We start from the raw sequence: 17,808 nt of genomic DNA on the forward strand, positions 1-17,808 counted from the left end.
AAGTAAAAGCAGGCCAGTTCTAAGATCATCATCTGGATGTTCTGGGGTTTCTACCACAGCTGTGGCTCTTCCTCTTCTAGCCCATCCATTAGCAAGTGATGAGGAGCTGCCCTATGTGAGAAATGCATGCTGCCCTTTCCTAGAGGAGCTGTGGTGTCATCAAAAGATGAGAAAAAGCTGGTGTGGTGGTGGCACATGCTTGGAATCCCAGCTCCTCAAGAGGGTAAGATCAGAGGGCCACAAGTTCAAGGCCATTCTGGAAAACTTATAGAGAGACCTTGTCTCAGACATAAAAGGAAAAGCAAAGCACTGGGGATGTAGATTGGTGGTAGGGAACTAGTCTAGCATATGTGTGGGCCCTAGATTCTATCCATAGTAGCATGCACACAAAGCAAGAGCAAAATACGTATTCCTCTGGAACAATTAGGAAACAGCCATGTAGACAGAGTGGGAAGGGTGACAGGCAGCCATGAGGATGCAGGTCCCCAGGAGTGGAAGGCACCTGGCATCAAGGGCCTGTGGAGACGAGACTGGACAATCCACCCACACAAGGACACATACACTGGATCAACAAAAACACTGGAAGCACATAGGAACTTGCCAAACATAACAGGGTACAGGAATAGCTAGCTTCTATACTCAAAAATCTGCTCTTCTTCACTAGAGCCTTGTAGAAAAGTAGAGAGCTGATATTTTAAATAGCTCATTATAAGAACATATAGTGTATTTCATTTTGGTAGGAAAATAATCTAAAGGGGAAAATGAGGAAATGAAGGAAGAGCCGAGAGGTGGTGGCACACACTTTTAATCCCAGCACTTGGGAAGCAGAGGCAGGAGGATCTTTGTGAGTTCGAGGTCAGCCTACTCTACAGAACAAGTTCCAGGGCACGCTCCAAAGCTACACAGAGAAACCCCGTCTCAAAAAACAAACAAAGAAAGAAACAAAAAAAGAAAGAAATGAAGGAAGAACAAAGAATACACACAGTTCTTTTCTTTAGAGGCTGACCCTTCAAAATCAAGATGGAGGAATACTCCGGGCATACATGAGCATGTAGGATGAAGTCATCAAGGAGAGGAAGTGTGCAAGAGAAACTTCAGGTTATTCAGAAGTTAAATTGAGAGATACAGAGACTGAGCAGACAGACAGACAGACAGACAGATAGATATTAACAACTATACAATGAATGAAGACTGCCAAGAATCTACTTGGACCAGAGACTTACAGATTAAAGGTAATGGACATAGCTGGGTGTTGGTGGCACACGCTTTTAATCCCAGCACTTGGGAGGCAGAGGCAGGTAGATCTCCGTGAGTTCGAGGCCAGCTTAGTCTCCAGAGCGAGTGCCAGGATAGGCTCCAAAGCTACACAGAGAAACCCTGTCTTGAAACCCTCCCCACCCCCCAAAAAAGGTAATGGACATAGTATTGTTTACAGATAAACACACTCCCTAGTTGCCTGAAAAAATAATAGGCAAATAAATTACAAAACAGTAAGAGATAAGGCCATCCCTGTTCCTTACAAGACCTTAGGGGAGAGGCTGGGGAAATCCACCTGATTACTGATTAATGATGTATCAAAAGTGCCCAAAGAGGGGGTGTTTACCCTGGTTCTGTACTGAGTCTCCTTTGATGCTGACCAACTGGGTATAAATAATAACAGCGTACTGCACGGCCATGTTGGTGTGACTATACTGTTAGCACGAGGTGGGAAATAGATCTTCACTGCACGGTGCTTGCTGGAGACTCAGTAGTGATAGCAGCTAGTTACGGAAAGTTCCCCACACCCTGCTCAACCCCTGAGTGGTCTGCATGCACTCGGAGAGAAGGAATGGAAAGGAAACCAGAGTGTGGAGCTGACAAGGTCCACAAGGAGCCTGCATGAAGGAAACAAGTATGCTGTAATGGGGTAAAAACAGACCATGGACTAACGGGGTATACACAGGCCATCGACCCCTACCCAGTACCCATCTGCGTCTTATTTAATTAAAGGATCTTTGATGCTATTATAATTAGAAAAAAAAGGCTAGGCAATGTCATGAGGCATGTTATTTCCTACTGTATTTCCTGCAAATATTTCTAAGAAGTTGAAAGTAGTACAGAGCTGTTATCTGCCATCTGGGTGACTAAAATACTAACCTCACCTTGTAGATTAAGGACTATTCACTAGTAATAAAGTTTCCTGGAAGAGGCAAGACTCTAGCCACAATTACATCTGATTACCTGAGCACAGTGCCATCAGCTGCAAGTTTAATGAAGGTTCCATCCTCCAGATCCAAGGCCAAACCCTTGCAACTAAAATGGAAAAGTCTGATTATCAACCAGCTCATATACTTAGTTATCCTCAGAGACAAAATTCTGCATTTTCAAATGTTACAATGTTAAAAGAGCTTTCCTCCTCAGCTAAACAAAGAATATGTGTACCAATAAGAGAGAACATCCAAGAACAATGAAGTTGATTATCACTTAAAAACGGGTACATAAGGAAAATGGCCAGGAGGCAAAGGGCAGCACGTAGCATGTTCAGCTTATGAAGTCTTTAGGCTTTTGCAAAAGAGAGAGCAAGCCACAACTCAAAAGAGAAAATACTAAATGAAAATTATCCTGTACCTTGCTAAAATACACAAATGTTTTCCATTATCTAAAACGCATGGGCAGGTGACATGGTTCAGTGGGTAAAAGTGATGGTTGAGCAAAGCTGACAACCGGAGTTCAATCCCCAGTTCCATGGTGGAAGAAAGGACAGACTCCTGAAAATGGACCCCTGACCTTCACACAGGCGTGCCTGTGCAGGTGAGCAATCATGAAAATAAAATTAGAACACATACAAACAGAAAGCTCTACTTGAATATCCATACACATTTACAATGCACAAGCGAACCTCTTTGCCTGGGTGTTTTCTACATTATTTTGAACCTACCTCCATATAATTCTACTTATAAAAACTTACCTTCTGGCCAAGGTATATTATTGAAAACCAGCAAAAGAAGTTCAAATACTAAGTTCTAGGCTCTTTATTATAAAAAGAAAAAAAAAAAAAAACAAACTTGTGGGAGCTGAACAAAATGTATAGATTCACTATTACGAATAATAACATCAAAGCAGCATACTTTACCACAACCTGTCTAAACTGAATAATTTATATTGATTAAGCTTTTTTTTTAAAGATTTTATTTATTTATTATGTATACAACATTCTGCTTCCATGTATATCTGCACACCAGAAGAGGGCACCAGATCTCATAACGGATGGCTATGAGCCACCATGTGGTTGCTGAGTATTGAACTCAGGACCTCTGGAAGAGCAGCCAGTGCTCTTAACCTCTGAGCCATCTATCCAGCCCTGATTAAGCGGTTTTTTGTTTGTTTGTTTGTTTGTTTGTTTTGTTTTGTTTTTGTTGTTTAAATGAGGACAAAAGACAAAGAACTCCCTTCGTGGGGTTAGGAATCTTAACCTCAGGAAGGGATGAACAATACGAACCAGAAAGGAATATTTATTCCAATGTTCTAACTCAGTCACTTATTTTAACATGATGACTCCTCTTTTTGGCTCAGAATAACAAAACTTTTTCGTTTAGATGTAAATTTTAGTTTTTAATAACTTGTCAACCTCCTATGCCTGACTGAAACTGCATATAAATATCCTACAAGCAGTCACAAACTAAAAGCTTATTTTCATATTAAAGTCTACATATGTTTCAAGTACAAAAGACTTTAACTGATTAACACAAAACTTCTAGTATAGAAGGAATTTTGTCCTTTGACTCAATTTCACATTCCACTGTCCGCCTTCATAGAAGAGGAAGCACTAAGAATTTATCAGCAACAATTCTGATGCAGCAGGGGTGTACCTACTGGCAGAAGGGGACAGGGACTTACCAGAAATCCCAGTCCTCTGGCGTCAGAGTGAGCAACTCCTTATCATACCCTTTCTCCTTGACTAAGAACTGAGCAAAGCTGTTATAAATGAGCTGCAAATAAGGGAAGCAAACAGAGAGATTTACCATAAGGTTCACTACCCACTCTTCATTTCATACACCTGAAAACATAACAGAATCACTGGTGGGGCCAGGTAGGAGGGAACATTTATAATTGTGAAGTTCTGCCATTTAACACTGTCCCCAGGTGATCTATCAGCCCCAAAGAGCCCTGAAATTAGATCATCAGTACAAAACTATATAACCAAAGACAGGCATTAATCTTACACCCAGGTCCTAATGGATTGGTGCTCATCATTAAGACCTGACAAAGCTCTGCCACTACCAGACTGTCACCAGGACAATCAGCACGCTGGCCACTCTATCATTAGCTCTCACTTGGTCGTCAGTGCTACAAAGGCCTGGGCTGAGTGGAGACTCAGTAAAGGTACATCCAGCCAGGCAGATGAGTTAGGAGGAAACATGAGGCCTCTATCAGACACAAGGAGCCTCTTATTTGTCTACGCAAAGAGAACAACTAAGCACAAAGCAGGCGGGAAGCCTTTGGAAGCCTGCGCAAGAAAACCAAAGCTCTGGTTGTTGACAGACCTGATTTCTCAACAGTTTTTTTTTTTTTTTAAATTAAAATACCCTTATTTAATAAGCAGTGTGATGCTTCGGAGATGACTCAGTGGGTGACATGTCTGCTGCACAAGCATAAGGACCTGAGCTCAGATCCCCAGCATCCATATAAAATCTGGACATGACACCCATTTGTAACTCGAGCACTGGGGGTCAAAGAAAGGGGGCTCTCCAGAGCCTGCTGGTCAGCTAGTCTGGCAGAATGTATGAGCTGAGTTCAGTGACATACCTCCACCTAGAAGGTATGGTACAGCTGGGGAACCCAGGGACATGGTGGACCAAGCATGTGTAAACAGAAAGCGGCGTGTTCTCTGCTGCAGCTGGGGTGGTGGGGGCTGGGTGCTAGGAAATGAGAATGGAGAAAGCAAAGACTCCCATCAAATAGAGCTGCTCTCTGTCTAAAAGCCCAGTAAAAACACTCAGTGTGACTCCCAGCTAGTGCAGAGTTACCTTCATCTAGGTCACACCAGATAGCAACAGTTCTAAATCATGGAGGTGATTCAGAGTGGCTGTTACCTCTTAAAGCCACTAGACTTGCAGGGAAGAGAGAGGCCCTGGTGGGTTCCTATGCGATTCCTTTTTTTAAATTTTTTTTAATAACTCTTTTAAAACATGATCCACTATATAGCCCTGGCTGGCCTGAAGCTAGGAGAGCTTCACCTGCCTCTACCTCTCTAATGCTGGGATTAAAGATGCATGTACTCCACCATGCTCAGCTCCTACAGGATTCTTGAAGCCTAGGAACCATAGACATACAAGGTGAAAAAAAATTTTTTAAATGTACTGAGTCACACCAAGATTCAAAGTAACTATTACAAACAGTAGATGAGTATCTGTCCTGACCCTGCCTGCAAGGTCTATTGCCAGTCTGGGGTTAACAGATGTAAAGCTTAGGGGGTACTTGACACATAGGCAAATTTGGCAGAAGCATTTGCTATTGTTATCAGTCCTGTGTTAGTTATACACCAAACCCACGATTGACTGTAACACCTGCCCATGTCCACTGTATAAACATCCCTATCCTGCCAGCGCACAACACAGCTTTGGCTTCTACCAGAATCTGCCAAATAAAGAACGACGAGGTAAATCCAAATGCTAGATTAATAGCAAATAGTTTTGCTTTTTCTGATAAGCATGTTCCATGTAATAGCTGGGTGTTCACAAAAACCAGGAATGCTTCTGTAATCTGAAATTCAAACGAACTATGTGCCCTGTGTTTTAATTTGCTACACCTGGCAACCCTATAATCCTGCTGTGTTGGAAAATAAGGCAAAGCTCCCGAAATGGAAAGGTTTTCAATTATTTCAGATTCCCAGCTTACAAAGATGAACTAGAAGACTTGGCAGGACTAGAAGACTGGAGTGTGGCTACTCCTTTAGATGGGGCACACATTCTCAGTGTCAGACACCCCCCCCCCCCATTCTCCCAAAACTGGTGAGTGGGTGTTCCCTGACCTTTCAGTCTGCAAGCCAAAAGAACATAGGTGTCAAGTGTCATGTCCTCTGGGATGCTGTTCCTGATCCCTGGGGGAAGGGACACCAATAGGCTCACATTTGCATAACACCATGCACTTGTTACATGCCCTCACTGAGAAAATTGCTGATTTCTCTACAAGTGGCTGCAGTTTCTACTTTCTGAAACTGCAGAGCCTCTACAGTCCTTTGCATGCTCCTTTCACCTGACACCATCCAATTCCAACCCCATGTGGACACCCTGCCCTGGGAGAGGGAAATGAGAACTCAAGCCTCAGCATCATGCTGAGTGATCCAAAGATAACAGGGTCTGCTAAGGATGTAACCTTTCTGTGCTCCGTGGTTACCATTTCTTAATAGTAACATCTAGAGATCCCCCAGAGAGGCTGTAAGGCTCCAGCCAATCTGGTCCACTGGCTGGATTTGGAGACACACCTCTAGGACTGTCTTTGAGGGTGTTTCCGAGAGATTTAGCTGGGGGGTACAATGTACCCCAAAAGAAGGTAGTACCATCCCAAGGGTTGGGGGCCCAGACTGAATGAAAATGGAATAAAAAGCCAGTAGAGGGGTTGGGAGACAGCTCAGTGGATACAATACTTGGCACACAAACACCAGACTAGCTGGAAAAATGAGCTAGCTCCAGGTTCAGTGAAGAGTCTCTGCTATAAAAAATAAACTGGAGGGGTTGGAAAAAAGGCTCAGTGTGAGACATGCTTGCAGCCAAGTCTGTCAACCTGAGTTCAATTCCCAGATCTCACATGGTGGGAGATAACCAATGCCACATGTGCACACATCATGTACACACACACACACACACACACACACAACACACACACACACACACACACACAGACATACATTCACACACACAGATATACACTCACACACACATATATATACACTCACACACAGATACAGGCACACACACACAAAGATATACATTCACACACATAGACACAGGCACACACACACACACAGATATACACTCACACACACAGACACAGGCACACAGACACACACACACACACAGATATACACTCACACACACATACACTCACACACACAGACACAGGCACACAGACACACACACACACACAGATATACACTCACACACACACACATACAGATATACACTCACACACACATACACTCACACACACAGACACAGGCACACACACACAGATATACACAGACACAGACACAGACACACACACACACACACACAGCCAGCAGAGCACTAACATTTATCTCTCTGCTTGCTGACTGTTGATAAAATGTCACCAGCTACCTAATTTCCTGCTGCTATGCCCTAGATGCCAGGATGGACTGAAACCCTAGAAACAATGAACCCAATTAAATACTTCCTTAAGTTGCTTCTTGTCAGGTATTTGGTCACAGCAGAGAGAAAAGTACCTAATACAAACTCAACCTATTTACATAAGCAGAATGCTTAATACAATAGCGGCTGTGTGAATCCATAGTCCCAGTGGGCTTGCTGGCTAGCAGTTCCAGCTGAAATGGGGAACTCCAAGTTCACTGAGACACTATCTCAAAAGATAAGGTGGAGAGCAGAAGAGGAAGAGACACGACATCAACCTCTGCCCCTCCATGTGTGAAGCATACCCACACATACATACACATACACGCATACACCACACACAAACACACCACAACAGAAAAAAGTGACTGTGCTATCCATATTCAGCTACTAAAGTTCTTTAACACCAACCACATTGTAATTTACTGAGCCCAGTACACTCAGTGCTAACACTCAGGGCACAGAAAACACGGTCAGTATGATGCTAACACAACTGGGGGAGGAGTCCAAAGAGTAACTGGGAAACGTTAAAACCTTATGGTGAAGTTAGGTTTTGAGGAAAACTGGAGGCGGTGACATGATAAACTTCAGAGGTGGGAAGGGAAGGACTCGAGGTGGTCTCATAAGGGAGCAGGACTTAACCTGAGGCCCCTCGTGAAGAAGAGAGATACTATGAAGAACAGACAAGGGCCTCCAGTAGCAGGACAGGCAGTAGCATGCAGCAAGACAGCAAAGACTGCCTTCTCTTTGAGGATGGAAAAGAAAAAGAACTACTTTACATCATCTTTCTACAAACAAGCTGCTGCCCACTGAGATGCTGCCACGTGCGTGGGGTTCACACCTGTCTCCCTAACTATGTCCTGGTGCCAACATGCTGTGAGACTTTTCTACACCAAACATAATCTAAGCCTCACCAGGGTACCTCTTTCAGCCTTTAAGCAGCACGGAGATGAAAAATCCACAATAGAGTATCCTGTGGATCTTATATTCTGACATTTTTTATGCTCATGCATGCACACCATTGGCTCTTAACATGACAGCAGTTAAACAACATTCCCCCCAAAAAACGATGGTGATTAAAGATGAAGTACATGAGAAAACAAAAACCAGACAGGGATTTGAAAGGCTGGAAGGAAAATAACACCCAAACATCTATGTGAAGGTGTAGCCAAAGGATCAAGACTTACAGAAATGCCTTCAAACTGTCACTATGAGGAAGGATGTGAGATCCGTGTCACCAGCAAGCAGAACAGTTCACCAGCAGGGAACACACACACACACACACACACAAAAAAAAAAAAAAAAAAAAAAAAAAAAAAGCATATGTATACAGAAAGTACATCCAAGTGATTCAGGAACCTCAGTACCCGAACAATTGGGGCACTGACAGGATTACACTGAATAGCACTGGCTGTTGTCTGCTCTAGTGATCCACGGCTCTACCCCAACACTCTGGGTGCAAGCATAACAGCAAACAATAGTTCTTTTTCCAGCCACAAGCTCTCAGCACCACACACCCACTGCCCACTTAATCCTGGCAAGGGCAACTAAGAAAGAACCCAGTTTTTTTGCCCAGCATCACAGGGCTAGACACTTGGAGCTGGTGTCCCAAACTAGGAAATCTAGCTGCAGGGTCCTGCTTAGATCTTTCCTTGTACTACTGTTAATTCTTCAGTTTCATGTAAAACCAGAGGGTCAGAGAAAGTAGGGCAACTAAGATGAAGGTACAAGTCTACAAACACAGCAATTCAGGGCAGTGAGGACCCAGATTCCACTGAGATTACAACTTTATTTAAAATGCACAGAGCAAGTAGTGGGTGCACAATAAATGTTCGCTTTCTTCTCTTGGTAAGGGCAAAAGTGGGGCTAAGACTTTAATGACTTTTCGGGTGGTGTTTCTTGCAATACTATTACACAATCTCTCCCTAATTGCATTGTTTAAACTCTGGCAGGTGATAATTTGGGCGTGCAAAAGAAAAGATGCAGCCACGTTTTGTAGAAGTCCCAAACAAGTGGCTGTACCCACTCAGCTGGTGCCCAGAGGAGTAGGAAAGAAAAGCTAGGGCCTAGGACCAGCAATTGACACCCAAAGTTCCCCGACCCAGGCTTTCCAATTCCCTAGAAGCCGGGTCCTATGTTCCATCTTGCGCTATCTTCTGCCCCTGGTTTCCTCCTCTGTCCCTGCAGGGCCCTAAAACCACACTTCCGCCCAGCGCCCCGGGACCTACGACTCTGCGCAGCCGCCGTGGAGGCCGTGCGCCTGGTGCTACCCGCGCCACTCACCCGGGCGCTCTCGGGCAGGTTATACCGGCACAGCGTGTGGTCAAGGTCGAAGCCCACCACGTCGCAGGCGGCCAGGGAGAAGTGCTGAGCCATGGCTGCGCAGCGGAGGGTGCCGAGACCGGAAGGCTGGTACAGCGTGTCGGCAGGAATTGCCAAGACCCGACAAGCCAGGCTCGCAGGGAGGAGGCGGGGCAGGGCGGGTGGGCGGGGCCTGACTAGTCTTAGCCAGATTAGAAGGGTGGGGCGTGTCCTGGTAGGGCGGGGCCGGTCGAGTGGGGCGGGGCCTGGACTCTTCCGACCAGAGAGCCGCAGTCCGTCGCCACAGGCCCCGCCCCGCCTCTCCCGCAGCTCAGCTCTGCGGCCCGCCCACCTCCCGGAACGCGGCAGTTTTGCAGGATGCTGCCGGCAGCCTTCTTGCCTTGCTTCCACCCTATGCAGTGGAGCCAGCACTGCACGGGGAGCTGGTGTCCGCCTTGTACCCTGCGAGCAAATGTCTCTTGCTTAAGGTTACTCAGAACTAGTCGCAGCCCCCAGTCGTGTTTCAGGTGTGACACAACTAAGCTATCCTAGTGAAACCTCATCCTTTATTCTTGACTGTGGAATAGTGCGAGGTGGACAAATAAATAGCTGTTGGACTCCTTTAAACATATAGCTTGGTAGTTTTGCCTTTTGCTTTTTTTCCCTTTCTTTCTTTCTTCCTTTCTTTCTTCCTTTCTTTCTTTCTTTCTTTCTTTCTTTCTTTCTTTCTTTTTTTGTGAAAGGCACTCCTCCTTGCATCATTTCATCACTTGGAATGCGCTAGAAAATATATTAGACATTATCAAGAACCATCTTGCCAAACGACACTAAAGCTGGTGGTTATGTGATGACCCTGCTTTTAGTTGAGCTTTTCTACGAAGACATCAAAAAACTTGTATATGAATGGGGTATACCACACAAGACAACCTTCTGCAAGCAGGAAGCACAAAGTGATCTGAGTGACAATTTGTTCGATTAAGATGAATGGGAGAATCCAGTTGGGAGAAAGGATGCCAGAGACATTTAGCTCTTCCAGCCTCCATGTGTGAAAAAAACTAGTATATTAAGATCTCTACCTCACAGCCCTTTATTTAAAAGAGAAAACACATATCTATTATCTTTATACTGTTGCTCTAAGTTTAAGAGAACGCTTTGTCTAATGAGAGAGAATAATCTATATGACAATTTTACTACTGCTTGAGAATTACGTTTGACCCCAACAGATATTCTTAGGATGTGACTAGGCCAGTGGAGGTATTAGTGTGGTTCAATAGATAGTGCAGTTGGTTAGGATGCTTGTAACACCTAGTAGGCTCATTTGAAAACCAATTATTAACTTTTCTGCCGTAACAAGCCTCTAACAATTCTGGACTAGCTAGGAACAGGATAAAATCCTCTAGAAAATCAAGCAGCTCACAAGTCAGAGCACAAGGACCACTGAGACGCTCCATTCTCTACTGTCTGTGAAGAAAAGGGGGGATTGTTTTGTATCACACCCATACAGGAAAAGGGGGGTTGCAGTCCTTGAGTAGGACAGAGGCATCCTAGCTTTAGGTGGGCTTTAACTCAGGAGTCATGGTGCCACAAGGTCACAGTCAAGTAAGACTTCTACTGAAGTAATAGCTCTGGGTTCTTGTCTCTCAAATTCAAAGACAGGAGATGGGAGGGCAGGTTTAGGAAGGAGTTTTATTCTAGGATTATAGATGGGAGCTTAAGAGAAAGGGGGAAGGCAGAGCTCCCATGTCACTGGAGCGGGTCCCAGGGATGGAGGACCACCAAACCACTAGTCTGTGGAATTTTCATAGGATTGATGGCAGAAGCTGGAAGACACCTAGAAGGCCAGCCACTCCATTCATTTGGCTCGCCCTTGACCTATTCAGGTGTTCCTCAGTTTGAGCCATGCCATCATATACAGCATCCAGGCAGTGGTGCTCATCTGGATAGTACAGAAAGATGGCAGACCAGGACTCCTGGCTTCTGTCTGCTACAGAAAAAAAGGAACTTTTGTTTTTACATCAGGCCAGGGACAAAAATCTTTTGAGGTACTTATTGGACTAGTTTCTATTCCTTGTTGGGTTTTGTTTTTGTTTTGTTTTTGTTTTTTGTTTTGTTTTGTTTTTTTGTTTTTTGAGACAGGGTTTCTCTGTGGCTTTGGAGGCTGTCCTGGAACTAGCTCTTGTAGACCAGGCTGGTCTCTAACTCACAGAGATCCACCTGCCTCTGCCTCCCGAGTGCTGGGATTAAAGTTGTGGGCCACCACCGCCCGGCCTATTCCTTGTTCTTATCAATAAACCTTCCCTCATGAGAGTTATTATTGGAAGCACAGACCTCCATATGCTTCTCCAAATCTTCAATGGAAGGAAGGCCTACCAAATTTGACTCCATTTTATTTAAACTTGAAGGCTGCGTGTCTCCTTAGGGGAGAGAGAGAGAGAGAGAGAGAGAGAGAGAGAGAGAGAGAGAGAGAGAGAGAGAGAGAGAGTTAATATGCACCTTAGAGATGATTTTCTTCCTGTGGTCACTGTTCCAGCACTCATGGCTAGGACCGTTAAAAGACTGGTTTCTTCCTGGCACCAAGGAAATTCCTGGGAATCCACACAGATGACCCCAATTAAGACCCTAAGCAATAGTGGAGAGGGTACCCGAACTGGCCTTCCCCTGGAATCAGATTGATGACTACCTGAATTATCATCATAGAACCTTCATTCAGTAACTAATGGAAGCAGATGCAGAGATCCACAGCTAAGCCCTGGGCCAAGCTTCCAGAGTCCAGTCAAAGAGAGAGAGGAGAAACAATATGAGCAAAGGGGTCAAGACCATTTTGGGGATACCCACAGAGATAGCTGACTGGAGCTAGTGGGAGCTCACTGTCTCTGGACTGAGAGCTGGGGAACCTGCATAGGACCAAACTGTGCCCTCTGAATGTGGGTGACAGTTGTGTGGCTTGGGCAGTCTGTAGAACCACTGGAAGTGGAACCAGGATTTATCCCTAGTGCTTGAACTGGCTTTTTGGAGCTCATTCTCTTTGGAGGGATACCTTGCTCATCCTAGATATAGGGGGAGGGCCTTGGTCCTGCCTCAAAGAGATATGCCAGTCTTCGTTGACTCCCTATGAGAAGCCTTACCCTCTCTGAGGAGTAGATGGGGTGGGGGGGGAAGGTGCGGAGAGTCAGAAGAGGGGAGGGAATGAGAACTGGGATTTGGTTTGTAAAATGAGAAAAGATTACTTTAAAATAAAAAAAATTAAAACAAGATTGGCTTCTTGGTGACTTAGCAGAAGCTTCCCTTTACAAATCCCCCTGAATGTTCTGAACCAGCTACAGGAAATTCTTTAGGGGAAAAGGGAACATAAGTCATTCTTCAAGAGAACGATCCCTCATCTGTAACCAGGTGGCTCTGAGCTGGAATTGGCTATTAGACGTGTTCAGTGGCAATCCAATAATAATCCAATCCTTGCTGGTCAGCCAGCATTTTATTTCTCATATTCCTCATGTCTACTCAGAGAGCCCTTGTACTGTTGTCCATATTATTTCACTCAGTGGAGAATTTTACTAGGTACTTAGTTTCTTCACTGAAGATTGTTTTCTTGAGCCCCACCTACCTTTTGCTGTCCACAGTCTCAAACCTCATCTAGCCTCCTCTGAGAACTTGTTTCTCTCTTTTGTTCCATCCCCTACAGAACACCAAGCTTAAACATAAATGCTCTAGTTCATAAAGCTTATTGTTTTTAGATAAAGATATGTCCTCTTTTTTTTTTTACATTAAACTTCAACACAAATAACACAGATTGCCTGCTATCAACTAAAAGCTGAATCTGCTTAAATATTGTAATAGTTTCTTTTCGACATTGCTGTGATAAAAGCAACTTATCTTGCTTGACAGCTTGGGGGTACAGTCCATCACAGCAGGGAAGCTGTGGTGGCTAAGCAGATCCAGCTGGGGTAGCAGGAGTAAGGTAGCTGGTTACATTTCATCTGTAGAAAGAGATGAATGCTAGCGTGCAGCTCTTTTTTTTTTTTTTTTTTTTCCTGTCCAGGACCATAGCCCATGGATGGTGCCAAACATATTCAAGGAAGTTTTCTATCTCATTTAAACCTCTCTGGAAACAGCCTGAAAATAAGTTCACAGGTTCATCTCCTAGGTGACCTCTGATCCTGTCTTGTTGTTGATGCAGATTAACTGTCACATACACAATCTGTTTCTTTGATTAACATGTTGAATAACAGTGTAATAGAGTGAGTTTTTTCCCTTCCGAGTCATTTATTGGAGCCATATCCTATAATATGCTGGTATTCAGAGACAGGGCTTATTGGAAGGTGATTTTTGTTAAGTAAGGTCATAAGCTAATGAGGGTGGGTCCCTTCTCAGATGGGTTTACTGTCCTACAATAATATGAAGTGACATCAGAGATCTCAAGCACAGAAGAAAGGCCATGTGAGAATCTAATCAGGACCAGCCTGCAAGCCAAGGAGATAAGCTTCTGTGGAAACTAACTCTTATGGCTCCATGGTCTTAGTCATTGCCTACACAACTATGAGGCAATAGTCTATTGTTAGGAGCCTCCTAGTACGTGGTTTTCCGAAGACAGCCTAACTAGACTAAGACTGTGAATGACGACATCAGTCTGTAATTGATGTGTTGGTGATTGTAATTGATTGTTTGCCACTTCAAAGAACCACAAAGAAAAGGGACTTTATGCCATTTGTCAATCTTGTACAAATTTAGATACTTTAAAAAGTATCCCATTTACTGAGTTTTGTAATGACAGTTACATAATAATTTAGAAACAGAAATAGTTTGTAATATTGTTGATACACTAGAGTTGAATTTCATCATAAAAATTCATCCCTTTCCTCTCTCTTCCTGACACTGTCTTGTTATGTAGCTCAGGCTGATCTCAAACAAATTATTCTCCTGGCTGATCCCAAGTGCTAGAATTACAGGCCTATAGTTAAAGCCTCATACCCCACCTGGCCTTTTAATAAGAGTATCACTTAGCCATTGTGGCCTATAGCTTTTACTTACTTGCCAGTATTTACCTAAATAATACTCAGATTAATTAGCTTAAGTTTTAGGTTGTGAAACAACTCATTAAAATGACCATTTATGAGTGTAACACACACATACACAAAAGACCCAAGACAGATGCTGGGGTTCAAACTTCAAGCTGAATATCAGAAAAGCAAAGCAGCTGGCCACTGCTTCTTACCTCTAGAGGTAAGTGCTTCTTACCTCTACCTCAGGCTGAATGGGCTGATCCTGTCTTCAGGAGCTCTCAACCAAGCCTCAGACTGTAGCCTATCCCCATCGTGGCTGGAGAATGAATGCCTGATACTGACTACTGAAGACCCTGCTCCTAACTTTTATACCCCTCTAGTGCTGGATTTAAGGCATGTGATCTGCTACTCTTTTAGACAGATTCAATCTCGTGTATCCCTGTGTGGCCTTGAACTCAGAGAGATCTATTTACCTCTTAATCCTGAGTCCTAGGATTAAAGGTGTGTTCCACCACCTCCTAGCTTCTGGCTGCTCGGATTAAAGCTGCATACCTGGCTTCTATGGCTTGTGACTGAATTTGCTTCCTGAATCCTCAGATAAGCTTTAATAAATCACAAATAATATGTCACCACATATGAGTTTACAGTGTTATCTTAACAGAAAAATTGCAAACATAATTTGTGCAAGTATTCTTTTATACCGAGAGGTATATGGCCTTTCTTAAGTACATGGTCTTCTTTTCATTAGTTTAAAATGTACTTTTTTCTTAGTCATTACTCCTATTTAAGCACTGGAACATTCAACATTTTATATGCCTTAAGATAACCACAAGTTCTATGCCATACATAGCTTGATTAAATTGTATTAGCAAACTTTATTTAGAAAGAATGAATACATTTACAACTACTTCTTAATCTTTATGGCACCTCAATACTAGCTATTCAGCTAAGAAAAAGCACTCTTGCACTACTAGATAAGGCCGCTAGGTGGCAGTAGCTCTGCATGGGACTATTTTCCATTTTCTTTTTGCTCTTTAGATGTTTATATTTCTTAATTAAAAACCATTTTATCTTGGGGACTCTGGTTCTGATATTGCAACAAAAAGAGAAAAGAGAAACTGACTTAGAAATTTCACTGAGGTTTTCGTGTTTGTACTTACTTTTGATGGTGGTGTTTAAAATATGAAATAAGCCTATCTCGAGGAGACAGATAAAACATTAAAAGACAGAACTGTGATTCAAAAGGATCCCAAAGGGTGCAGCAATTGATTGAAAGGCAAATATTAAGTTTTGCTTGTAGGTTCAAGTGACCAACTTTAACAACATAGTGCAGAATCTTGATTCACTAGCAGTAAAGTTGGAAAAGACAAGATCAAGTTTTTGGCAGAAAAGTTTTTTTTTAATTTTTAAGATTTATTTTTAATTATGTGTCTCTGTGTGTATCTTTGTGTGGGTATGTATATGTAAGTGCAGTTGACCTTGGAGACAAGAAGGGGGACATCAGATCCCTGGAGCTGGAGTTATGTACGTGGCTGTGAACTGTTCAATGTGGGTGGTAAGAACAGAACTTGGGCCCTCTGGAAGAGCAGCAAGTGCCCTTAACTCTTTCCTGCATGAGACATCTCTTCAGATCCTATGTTTTTTATTTGTGGGGTGAGTGTGTGTGTGTGTGTGTGTGTGTGTGTGTGTGTGTGTGTGTGTGTGACAGGATGCATGTGGAGGTTTGGGGACAACTCTACGGAGTGTCTTGACATTGCTTGGGTTCTCTGGGTTGAACTCAGGTCACCAGGCTTGATTTTGGCAAGTGCTTTACATGATTAGTCAACTCGTCAGCCCTGAAAAAAAACTTTTAGAATTTACTTTGTTTTACAAAGTCAGAAATTTAAAATCGAATGTACTTTAGTGTTTATTATGAACTGCAATTGTTTCAGATGATGGAAACTTAACCTTTATGAGTTCATAATGTGACTGTAGTTGAAGATAACACATTTGAGGAGGTGGTGAGGTTAAAATGGGGTCAGAGGGTGGCCTCAAACCCCATCTGGTTGGCATCTTTATAAGATGAAATTTCAAAATATAATTCCTTGCACACACAGGAAATGATCTCGTGAAGACACTGTGGGAAAGAAGGCAAAATTAAATAAGGAGACAGAAGGCAAGTGACAACTGTCAGCTAAGTTGGCCTCAGAAGAAACAGAACCTAATGACACTTTGACTCCCAATATCCAGAACCCTTAGAAATGTGTTTCCTTGGCTGGTCGGTGGGGCTTGCCAGCATTCGGGAGGTAGAGGCAGGAAGGCCTCTGTGAGTTCGAGGCCAGCCTGGTCTACAGAGCTAGTTTCAGGACAGTTAGAGCTGTTACACAGCAAAACCCTGTCACAACAACTCTACCCCACCCCCCAAAAAGAAATGTGTTTTGTTTTTAAGTTGCCTCATCTGTGGTATTTAAGGCTGGCTAATCAACATGGTTTTCAAGATTGTTCTGCTCTAAGAGTCCAGTCCATTCTGAAACACAAAACAAAACACCATCACTTTTTTCTGTTACAGGAAATTTGCCTTTGAGTGATAGGCTGAGAAGACACTGTTGCTGTTTTCTGAGCAGTAAGAAGAGCTCACCGAATTCTTTAATATTATATGTTATGGGAGCAAATGATAAACAAAAACATAACAGACACTCCCGGCATTCTTATGTGGGATTGGCATTCCTAAGGGGCTATGGAAGGTTTGTGAGATGGTTTTGGAGTCTGATGGGTCTTTTGGTGATAACAGTAGCAAATAAAATTCGAGACTGAGATGCTTCTTAGATCATGGCCCTACATTCCTCTTCTTCCAGTTACATCTTGATTTAAAGATTTTTACCATTTAAGTGAGTTGAAGTTTGGAGTCTTCTAGAGTAACCCAAAAAGAACATATTTTAAAAATCTGTTATAAACTGGTTTCTTGTGACTCATTCCTGAGTCTGTAGCTTCTTGTCTCCAAACCTGTTGAGCAGGATATTCAGTCTCATTACCTAAGTTACTTGAAGGCACCATACGAGAGTGAGTCACATTAAAGGATCAATCATTCATTTATAAATTTTTACCAAATTTTTCAAGCATTACCCCTGGCTTTGCCGACTCTGAGCACATGGATCCCACCTACCATGTTCACTAGAGTTGAGAAC

The 17,808-nt window shown here is 43.3% G+C and overlaps 1 protein-coding gene across 2 annotated transcripts in view; it reads right to left on the reverse strand.

Annotated features, from left to right (window-relative positions):
* Nt5dc1 (5'-nucleotidase domain containing 1) overlaps positions 1-9,824 on the reverse strand; it is a 107,095-nt gene extending 97,271 nt beyond the window's left edge. For both annotated transcript variants that reach the window (XM_027402134.1, XM_027402133.1), the window contains exons 1-3: positions 9,630-9,824; positions 3,877-3,968; positions 2,221-2,292 (exon numbers count right to left, since the gene is read on the reverse strand). In XM_027402134.1, the coding sequence (XP_027257935.1) occupies positions 2,221-2,292; positions 3,877-3,968; positions 9,630-9,722 (257 nt within the window). In that variant the 5' untranslated portion in view covers positions 9,723-9,824. The remainder of the gene's footprint in view (positions 1-2,220; positions 2,293-3,876; positions 3,969-9,629) is intronic.
* Between the last annotated feature and the right edge of the window lie 7,984 nt (positions 9,825-17,808).

This window comes from Cricetulus griseus, chromosome 2 (genome assembly GCF_003668045.3).
Source record: "Cricetulus griseus strain 17A/GY chromosome 2, alternate assembly CriGri-PICRH-1.0, whole genome shotgun sequence".
Classification (NCBI taxonomy): domain Eukaryota; kingdom Metazoa; phylum Chordata; class Mammalia; order Rodentia; family Cricetidae; genus Cricetulus; species Cricetulus griseus.